The 11121-nt window shown below is 34.6% G+C and overlaps 1 protein-coding gene across 2 annotated transcripts; it reads left to right on the forward strand.

Moving 5' to 3' along the window:
• Positions 1-9128, forward strand: LOC126693003 (protein DETOXIFICATION 42-like). Of its 2 annotated transcripts, XM_050388849.1 has the most exons (14): positions 1-525; positions 650-858; positions 1539-1660; positions 2253-2468; positions 2628-2800; positions 3853-3988; positions 5026-5122; positions 5242-5342; positions 7397-7560; positions 7726-7797; positions 7860-7976; positions 8067-8162; positions 8364-8485; positions 8882-9128. In XM_050388849.1, exons 2-14 carry the CDS (start codon positions 782-784, stop codon positions 8922-8924), a joined length of 1536 nt encoding a protein of 511 aa, XP_050244806.1. In that variant the 5' UTR covers positions 1-525; positions 650-781; the 3' UTR covers positions 8925-9128. The 2 variants fall into 2 exon arrangements, with proteins under 2 accessions (XP_050244806.1, XP_050244807.1); XM_050388850.1 differs by lacking the exon at positions 650-858.
• The last annotated feature ends 1993 nt before the right edge of the window (positions 9129-11121 follow it).

The raw sequence follows: 11121 nt of genomic DNA on the forward strand, positions 1-11121 counted from the left end.
AAGTCTATTTAATTCATCCGAAGGGGAATCATCAAATACAACAAAATCCTCCCTCATACAACATCCTTTCTTAGCTAAACTCTAAAAACATGTGCTACCCGGACCTGTGTGAGATTTGCCATGAGAGATCTGCAGTCAAGAAGCAAAGGAGAAAATAATTTGTTAGAATTGTCAACCTTATTTAGCATCTCCACAATAGCCTTGAAAACTTTTCGAACGCATGGAACTATTTTATTGAAAATAAATTAAAAAAAAATAATGTGTACTTGCTTATTAGAATTTTAAAATCAGTATTTTTTTTTTTTTTTTTGGTTGATAGAATTAAAAATCAGTAATTAGCTTCGTGCTTTGTTGAGTAAAGGAACCTTTGTCAAAATCACCAATCGGCAGAGGATACGATATGATTATTTATCTATTAAGTTAGTATATTTAAATATATATATATATTAATGGTGGGTGTCATTCTGGGTTCTCGTAACTAGGGAAGGCTGACATAGAATCTTGCTGTCTGGGGGTGGTCTAACGGTTAGTTCTACCTTCCTCATCACCATTTTGTTTTTGTTTTTGTTTTTGCTTGAACTTTGAATGTACTACTTCCCCCATTAAAGCATTCATATATTTTGTTGTTTATTCAAATGATGGAAGCCAGAGCCAGTGTTTGTAAATTCTTGATCATATGGTATTCTTTCTTTGGCTGTTCAAGCCAATGAATTTATCTTTTTGCAAAGTGCCCAGTACTGTTTGATTCCTTTTACTCAACGTGGAAGACCCAATTCCAGTCATGGCCTTAGACACCATTTCCTGTCTGTGGAAAAGCATGGGGGAGATGCCCCTCTTTGTGTTGTTCAAAGGCACAAGGTACAAACTTAAATACTAACATTGTTTCTGTCTAGGCCTTCCATCTCTGCCAGTGGTGGTGTTTTATTTATTTATTTATATTTGGTGTTTTTACTTTGTAAATAAAACACTGTTAGTTTATTTATTTAAACTGAGAAGTAACCTCAATGAAAAATCATAGGTATTTGATTCAACCCCATATGAACTATGACGGTCTTTTTGCCTACTGATATGAATACAGTGTAAAACTGGATTTTTGTCTGCATCAGGCTTTTTTTTGGTTCCTGTTTTGCCTGATTAAGTTGGGAGTTCAAATCTTCTATCCCACTCTTCTTCCTCCACTATATACTCCACAAATAAAAACATGCCACATGTCCATCTAATTTATTAAATGCTAATTTTATGCATTTTATTATTTCAATTTCCTAAAATAGATAAATAAATAACCCATTATATTTAGGTAATTGAAATGATAGAAGGCATAAATTTAGCATTTAATAAATTAGATGGACATGTGGCATGTTTTTATTTGTGGAGTATATAGTGGAGCAGGAAGTGTGGGACAGAAGATTTGGACTCGTTAGTTGGGCCTTGAACCTTTTTTTTTTTTTTTTTTTAATTGGATTTGAATGTTCTTTTTTTCTTTGGGCCAAATTACTAGTTCAAATGTTAAACTTGCAACTTTACAATGGCATTGCCAGGAATGTATTCAGAAACGATGAACTTGGTCAGGAAATAATGCAGATTGCACTTCCCACGGCACTGGCTTTAACGGCGGACCCCATTGCTTCTCTAATAGACACAGCATTCATTGGCCATATTGGTCAGTGCTTACCGTTCATTTTCATTTTTATGTGTTGTAGCAAGCTTGTGCATAGCGTTTGTTACAATGTTGACTTGTGTTTGAGTTGTGAAATCTTATTAAAAGATGATGGTATGCATCAGAGAAGACTTGTATTCATGATGCCCCCAATGGGAAAACAGATATATACAACTTCTTACCTTCCATAAGTCAATTCCAAAATTTGATTTAGTGAAGAATGTTGCTTTGGACTTAGGCTATTGAATTTCAAGAAGAATTTTGACTTCTTATGTTTGTAAATGCATTTACTTTCCAAAGGCCCTTCCAAGGAAATATTGCCTTACTAGACAAGGCTATCTGATTTATGTACATGTTCAATTTATTGTTAGTTAGATGTTAATTGTTATCAGGTACTATGCAGACTCATTTTACCCTTTTATGTGCATGGTATTGTTAATTATTGTGCAACAGTTACTAGATATGCTTTATACATGCTATGACAAGTTCCTTAACTATAAGTTTTATCTCTGGATCAATCATTGGGCTATCATAAGTTGCAGAACTATATTACAATTTGGTTTCGGTGTTGATAATTAGGCTGATCTTCAAATAGGTCCTGTGGAGCTTGCTGCTGTAGGAGTTTCTATTGCTGTTTTCAACCAAGTATCAAAGATAGCAATATTCCCACTTGTCAGCGTTACAACCTCTTTCGTTGCCGAGGAAGATGCTACTAAAAGTTTGAGTATTGAATCAAATGACAGTGGAGTACTGGAGATGGGTTATGCTGTCAATCAGGAGATGGAACTGGAAGATCTGATACCACAAGTTGGTGCGAATTTTATCTTCTTACCCTCTTGTTTTTGTTGAAATTATCTTTTGGAATAATTTCTATCATTCCAATATGCCTGATGTTTTTCTTTTTCCTCCAATGTAACATTTTGGAATCATTTTGTTGCCTATTAACAAGTTGTGGTCTATTTGAAACCAGAGTCTACGTGCAAGTCATCACTCATTCCCAGTAGTTACAGTAAAACAAATGTCAGAAGGCAAATTCCATCAGCTTCAGCAGCATTGGTTATTGGTAGCGTGCTTGGGATCATACAAGCTTTGTTCCTCATTTTTGCTGCTAAACCAATATTGAACTATATGGGTGTAGAGTCTGTAAGTTTTACTAGTGCTAGAGTCAATTGATTTTTATGCTTGTTGTTCCCTAAAGCCTGTGTGTTAGTAATTCTATATATGGAATCCTTTTTATGCCAATTCGTCAAATGATTATAAAGAAATGGTTATATAATAAAGCATTTTTATTTTCTTGGGTTTCAACTATCTATCTCGGAAATCACTTATGAGCACTGAGAATGCATCCAAAGAACTTATAGAAGAGCTTCCTTAAAATTAATTGGATATCTCCTCTGCTCATTATCTTCACTCTTGCTGTGGTAGCTGTTTTAGTTTTATGACAATGTTTCATTAAGCATTTGCAGCATGCCTTTACTGTGGGGAACTGCTATTGAGTATGAAATACTTTCAGCTTTTCTTATATTTTAAGAATAAATAAGTATACTACGTTCATTAGATTGATACTCTAGACTAATGAGCAGTATTGTTCACAAATTTTATGTTGCACCTTGGTAGCATGACAGTAATTGAAATGACAACTATTATATGCTTTTTTTATATTGGTAATTATACATGCACCTGGTGGGTCTTGAACCCAACATAACCCTCCCCCTTGCTCTTACAAGGGAGGAGGTTTCATTGAGCTAGAGATCATTGGCAACAATTATAGACCTTATATACACCACATATTTGGAGATAAGCTAATATTATTCCTAAAGCTGACCCCATGCTTGACATCATCCTATCTCCCAAAATTGATGGTGAAAAAGGCCATCTGCATCATTTAATATTGACTGTCATGTGTTGGTTTTCCTTATGTTTATTGGGGTGGAAGGTAGTCTGATTCTTTATTGTAACATTGGCTCTTGAAATGGTTGGAGAAATTTGTAATTCATAATTTCAATGTTGCAGTATTGCATTGAAATGATGTAACTACTTGAAGTTCACATTTTTTATTTTCTCCAAAAGTTCAAAAATATGATCTCTCTATATACTAAAAGGCTTCAGATGCCTCTAGACTCCCCTTTTTTGTTCCAATATACAAGTAACTAAAATCTACATATAATGACTGCAGCACAATTCTGTTCCTGTAGAATTCTCCTATGCTAAAACCAGCCCAACAATACCTGACATTGAGGTCTCTTGGTGCTCCAGCAGTTCTTCTCTCTCTGGCCATGCAAGGGGTTTTTAGAGGATTTAAAGACACAAAAACTCCTTTATTTGCTATCGGTAAGTTTTGAAACAAGTATCCCTTTAATTAAAAAGTCAGTCTTGTTGCACATAGAATATCATTGTGATGATTTATGTCATGATGCAATATATGGAATTTTAATGTCTTCGGCTCTTAGGTAACAAAGAAATGACTTTGGATTTCATATAATGGCGAAAAAGATTACACATGGCCAACTCTAATTAGGGTCCGTTTAGGATCCACTTATTTTGGTAAAACTAAAAACTTTTTGCTGAAAGTACTGTAGATAAAGGTAAAAGTTAGCTGAAATAGTATAGTAGGACCCACTGCACTTTTCGGTACTATTCATGGGTCCTACTGTATTATTTCAGCTAACTTTTACCTTTATTTACAGTACTTTCAACAAAAAGTTTTCAGTTTCAACAAAATAAACGGATTCCAAACAAACCTTTAATGTGTAAATCCATAGCCAACCCCCAAGTTTTGGGACTAAGGCTTGGTTGTTGCTAATGTTGTCAATGTCTTCTGTGCCTATAAGTCCTACATGATTTTGGATTTCATAGAATGGTGAAAAAGAATATGCATGACCGACCCTAATTAATTTTTAAAGGAACCATAGCTAACCCCAAAATTATGGGACTAAGGCTTGGTTGTGTTTGTACTTAAAAGTTTGTACCTAGTGCATGAGGCTCTTGCTTTTGCAGAATCTGGGATAGACTGGCAGCCTTATCCTCAATTTTCTGCCTATGGAGTGAAAAAAAATGAATTAGCAGAAGAGAACTTAAGTAGTTACAAGGTTAGGTGGTTAATGTTTGGTTTACAGAACGTAGCAGATATGGGTACTTTAATATGCAACCTGTAGACTGCTGGGGAGAAAAGCATGTAATGAAAATATTTATGTTTATGAATAAATAAACTTGCTTGTAATTAACTATTAATTGAAATATTTTCATATCAAATCTGGATATAGTTGGGTAATAATTTCTCTTTTCTTCATTTATAAGAATATCTTCCAGGATTCATGTTTTTGATTTCAGCTAAATCTAATCTAATAGTTTGTTAAATTTGAATGTAGTGGTAGGAGATGTAGCAAACATTATTCTAGACCCAATATTTATATTCATACTCCGTATGGGTGTCAGTGGGGCAGCCATTGCCCATGTTATTTCTCAGTAAGTGTTGCTTTTTACTAATTATTTTCTAGATTTCCTATTTCTGACTCTGGGCCAGGATGTCTTAATATTTTAAATGTCTCCACTTCTATTTCTCACATGATATTTAACCATTATAGGTACCTAATCTCCCTGATGCTTTTGTGGAGATTAATTAAAGAAGTTGATCTCTTACCTCCAAGTATCAATGATCTACAAATTGGTCGGTTTCTTAAAAATGGTAAGAGAATCTATATATTTTTCAGTAAAATTGCTGCCACTAAACCATTATCAGGACTCAAAATAAGACTCCTAGTCTTTGGTACTTTTAAGAATCCCCAAATATGTGATTGTTTACAACATATCCAAGCAGTATGTCTGAGTATACATTTTGATTTGTGACTTTTAGAGGCTTAAGGAAATAATTTATTTTGTTAAATGGAGAATTATCGTAAGGCAGAAACTTGATTACTTGGACTTCTCAATAGATGATGAGAAGAACAAAAAATCATTATGCTTTCATAAACTCTAGATTGTACAAAATATGTGTATGCATATGTATGTGTAATCTGAAACTCTGTTTCTATTTAATCATGAAGACATAGGTTGTATAAATATTAATTCATACAATATAGCTTTAATTGGCACTTGGTCTTTCAGTTTTGTTGTATACAAATCCACAGAAATCTATAACGTCAACTTTGAACAATAGACAACTATACATTGGAAGCCACTGTAATATTTTTTGCATTGTTTGATATCAATGAGAAATTTTCAAGAAAGTATTTTTTGTGGTTAACGTGTAAATTTCTTAGATGTCTTTTGGGAGTTTAGCCTCTTTATAACAATAGACGGAGATGGGAAGGTAGTGGAATATTTGCAATGGACTAGTGGTGGCATTCATTGGAACCCTATTTTAATTCGATCTCTTCGTGACTGTGAATTAGAGTCTATGGCTATGTTTTAGAGGATCTTTATTCTGTAATCCCATGAAAATGACAAAATGATTTGGCTTCCAACAACAAGTCAGGGTTTTCAAGTTAAAACTTCTTATAAAGCTTTGAGATGGGGGGCAACAAACATTCACTTGGAAAGCAATTGGAATGTAAAAGTTCCATCAAGGGTGGCTTTTATTTCTTTTGGTATGGACAGCAAATGGGTAAGATCCTTAGAACAAAAAACTTTGGTAGGAAGGGTATAATGATTGTGGAATGGTGTAGGATGATGTGTAAGGTGAATGGGGAATATGTGTATCAATTTTTTCTCCATTGTATCTTTGCCGTGGATTGTGGAGCTTGGTGTTCTGGTTTTTTTGGGATTAGTTGGGTGATGCTATGTATGTTAATTGGTCTCTCCAAGTGCTGGAAAGTTAGGTTTGGTAGATGGAAATGATTTTTGAAGGCCATTTACCTATGTTTAATGTGGTGTATTTGGAGACAAAGGAAAGTGGGTGAATATTTGAGGGAAGAAACATTGGTTGGGACATTAACGGATGTACTCTTAAGGAGTATTCAGGAGTGGACCAAGGCTATGATTCCTTCTTCTCCCTTTTTCAATTTTTTAGATATGCTAAATTTAGAACTTAATTTGTTTATGTACTAGGGTTTACTCTTGTCTACATCCTACATGCTAGGTTACGACCTCTTGTTCTTAATTCATTAATGAAGCTGTTTATTTTTTATCAAAAAATTTCACTCCTTATGGAATGATGCCAGATTACAAAACCTAAAAAACTTTCTTTAATAACTTAGCCTTGAAACTCTCTATGTGCAAGTTATGTCACTTTATTCAATGAATAATTCATGTAAGGATGCAAACTGACTGATTACAAAATGTACAACTACCCTCCATAACTTACCCTTGAATCTCACATATTTGTGCAAGTTATGTTACAGTATTTATGTGAGGATGACTGTATTTGGACTACCAACCATATAGGTGGAAAGTTCAATAATAAATGAAACATATATTTGGTTCTCTGTATCAGGCTGTTAGTGAATATTTCATTTTAGTTACTAGTTCTTATTCATCACCTATCTGTATCTTTTATTTATATACTCATCATGCTCTTACCCTAAGCGGTAGTACAATCAGCTGACTACACCTCATGAAGTGGAGGTCACTAGTTCAAATCTCTTCCCTATCCCCCTTCCTCCTGGGGTTTATCAAAGAATACTCATAATGATCTTATTCTATGATACTGGGCATGTTTGGTATACTAAATACTGTAGTAATTCTACATGTTGATTGCAATTTAACTCTCGCTTTTTTTTTTTTTGCTGTGTTTGGATTTAGGATCTATGTTACTGGTGAGGGTTATAGCTGTGACATTTTGTGTAACCCTAGCAGCATCATTGGCTGCGAGACAGGGATCAACATCAATGGCTGCATTTCAGGTTTGCCTACAAATTTGGCTGGCAACCTCTTTGCTTGCTGATGGCTTGGCTGTTGCAGGACAAGTAAGATACTTATTTTTAAATACAAGTATAATGCTACTATTATGTCATCACCTTGCCCTGCTCGACTTTATTTCTTATCATCTTAAACTATATTAAACTATCCGGAAACATATTCTGTTCTAAATTGTCTCCACAGTAGACTATATTGACTCAAACCTTTTTCAGGCAATCCTTGCAAGTGCATTTGCAAAGAAGGATTACACCAAGGCCACTGCCACTGCTTCTCGTGTATTGCAGGTCTGTTGACTATTATTATTTATTTTGCTTTACACTGCATTGCTTATGGTTTTATAATCCAGGTGGGCTTGGTTCTGGGGTTAGTGCTCTCGGCTGTCCTCGTAGTTGTATTACAATTTGCACCCAGATTATTTACAGCAGATGTCAATGTATTGCAACTTATAGGTGTAGGCATTCCGGTAATCCCCTGCCTCCCTCCTTCCCTTCTTTCCCAGTTTATGCAATCCCAATAATTTCAATTGTGATAATTTTTTTTTTTGTTTTACCAGTTTGTTGCAGTGACTCAACCTATTAATGCTTTAGCCTTTATTTTTGATGGAATCAACTATGGAGCTTCAGATTTTGCATATTCTGCTTACTCAATGGCAAGTCTTCCAAACCCTTGGTTGCTATCCATGATATCTTTGTTTGGTTTTTTAGAATGAGTAAAAGAAGAATATCCAGAATATTTTAACCAGCATTGAGTATCCAACCAGTTAAAATATAGCATTCTTGGTACTTTCCTTAAATTAACAGATAAATCCATGGCACTCTCTCATATAATTTAAATTCCCCTTTGTTCCCAGGTTTTGGTTTCATTAATGAGCATAGTGTGCTTATTTATACTATCTTCAAGTCATGGCTTTATTGGTCTTTGGATTGCATTGTCTATCTATATGAGTCTGCGCACGTTCGCTGGTTTTTGGAGGTAACTTCTTGTGCAAGAGACCATTTCCTTCATTTTATAGCTCTCATTGTTTTGAATTAGCGGCTTTTACCTCTTTTTTGAGTTGGAGGATAATATATTCTTTTAGCTTCCTTACCCGTCAAGGTGCAACCTAGTGGTTGGAAGCTTGAGATGAGCTAAGATTTAGATCTTGGTGTGATCTCCACTAGGAGTTCCTCAGGATTACCTGATACATGATTCTAGTGGGTAGGGTTGTGTATATGTGGACTATAGTTTACTTCCCAAGGATGGGTCAAGGGCCCTAACTTGGTGAGGTTCAACGTCATAAAATAAAAAATAAAAAATTTCTTTACTGACTATTTTAACATATCATGGAAATTTCAGGTTACCTTAACATTCATGCTTCTACCTTTGCAGGATAGGGACTGGTATGGGACCTTGGAGATTTCTTAGGGACTAATCACTGCCTTTGTATTCAATGTTTTTCCTCTTCCAGATATTGTTGTCTTGTCTTTCTAGATAAGTCAAAAAGGAAAAGTTGAAATCTTGTTGGGAGATGACGCGTATGTATAGCTGCATTTCTATTTTCCTTTGAACCTTGAGGAAAAATGTTGGTACATCTATAAATGTAGTAAAAATAAGTTAGCATCGTTCTTTTCATGAATTGACTAATGTGCCACTAACTGAAATGGTCTCCTTTCTTCGTTTTTTTTTTTTTTTTTTTTTTTTTTTTTGTGTGTGGGAGGGGAACTGGAATGGACTTTAAAAGTATATTTGTCTTGTAATACACGTTTTTAAGTATTTTAGAACATTCATATCAGTAGGTGCATAATAAAAAAAAAAAATGTAAAATTTACATAATATAGCCTAAAACTGACTTGCATCAAATCAGATCATGTATTATTGTGTAAAAATACAAGCTAGCTATAGTAGCTGTGTAAATATACACCGCTACTGTAGTTTTTTATTTTAATTTTAAAATATTTTTTCTCTCATCTCTCAAATTCTTTCTTCTTCTGCTCTCTTCACTGACTCTATTCCTTCACTATCTCCTCTTGAATTCCAGCAACTTCTAAAATTCATTAAATCCATTCTAAATCTAGATCCCAAACTCATCAAACCCATATACAAAATTCATAGAAGAAGACAACCACTTGTCTAATTAAACATCTAACCTAAACGGCTTTAAAATATGTATCTCTCTCTGTATTCTTTCTTTTCTTTTCTTTTTTTGTTTTTTCCTTCATTCTCCTAAACTTGCAAGAAAACATCAGCTTAAATGTTAATTTGCTCTCTTCTTTTCAAAAGCTCTTATCATCATCATCATCATAAGCCACTAAAAAGTTCTCTCCCCTCTCATGGCCAATACAATTTGATTTGCAAATCAAAATCTCAGACATGTTCAAGAGGGCAATCCCACGCGCCTCCTCCTTAAGACCTTCCTCAATCTATTGTAGAACTTGGACAAGCAGACGAAACCAAAGCTCAACGACTACAAAATCGACCTTAAAAAGTATGGGCCTATGGTCTTCGACGCACTGATCAACAATTGGAATGGCCTTGCATCTCTAATGAAGATCAAATTTGGATTGTCAGTCTCAACAATCATGCTATTGGCAAACATGTTTGTGAATTGTGATAAAGGATTTAGGGGTGGATATGACAAACTTTTACAATCAATATAAGAGCATAGAGAGGAAGAACAAAAGACCCAATTTCTTCTTCTGGGATTGAGTCGTTGGTTTTCGAAATGGGTTTTGAGTTTGGACCCAAAAAAAAATTGAAAGAGAAAGAGAAGTAATGCCATTTGTTGTGTGTTTGAGTAGACAGGTAGATAAAATTTAAGAGGGGAACCTAAGATACTATACCTAAGTTTTGCCCTTATGTAAGATAGAAAAAAAAGATTTTTATACTAAAATAAATGAAAAATTTTAAACGAATTGTGGTAACTTAACAACTACACACCCAAGTGGTAATCCATCGCACTATAGGTTCATGGGTTTCTAGAGTGCCTCATGGTAGGGAGTAGAATAGTCTAACCAGAGATTGGGGTACCAATTCCTTTTATATATATATATACCCTTGTGTGTATATCCTATTATAGATCCATCCTCATCCTTAGGCTTATCCTTTGCAGCCCCTGATGATATCCTTAATATGATAGAAAACCTTCCTTTAGATATAAAAGACCAAATAAAAACCTTGACCCTTGAAGCCAAATCCAAAAAAATCATCAAGAAAACCCCTTTTGCCTTGTGGATAACCAACTGGATTGTCATACATTATCTTTTCATGTGGTATTTACTCAATGAGTATTACTTGTGCCTTCATTTTGAACCAGGATTTTATAGACTTGCTTTCCCTCGAGAAAATAGATATTTTCAAAAATTCTAGTTTGAAATCCTGAAAAATGATGCTCATAATGAAGATTGGAAAAAGTATCCCATCACAGAACATCCAAGATTTGGTCACAAAATTACTACAGGATGTATAATTGCTAAGCTCAATTCAAAAAAGGACATCTGAGCAGTCCCTTTTCTTCGAGGACGGTTCATCCTGTGGCTTGGCTTGGGGTTCTGGTGGAAACTATACGGTGTAAGAAGATTATTGGCTCTAATTAGTATGCCCTGTGATTTACAGTTGCCACAATACGTGGA

The sequence above is a fragment of the Quercus robur genome, chromosome 7 (assembly GCF_932294415.1).
Source record: "Quercus robur chromosome 7, dhQueRobu3.1, whole genome shotgun sequence".
In the NCBI taxonomy this organism is placed as follows: domain Eukaryota; kingdom Viridiplantae; phylum Streptophyta; class Magnoliopsida; order Fagales; family Fagaceae; genus Quercus; species Quercus robur.

What these genes read in the sequence shown, in the direction of transcription:
- LOC126693003 (XM_050388849.1), top strand. Translation starts at nt 782, where the DNA reads ATGGCCTTAGACACCATTTCCTGTCTGTGGAAAAGCATGGGGGAGATG. An exon ending in ACTATATGGGTGTAGAGTCT is followed by an intron (nt 2,801 to 3,852) that starts GTAAGTTTTACT and finishes CTGTTCCTGTAG; the next exon opens with AATTCTCCTATGCTAAAACC. An exon ending in AACTCCTTTATTTGCTATCG is followed by an intron (nt 3,989 to 5,025) that starts GTAAGTTTTGAA and finishes ATTTGAATGTAG; the next exon opens with TGGTAGGAGATGTAGCAAAC.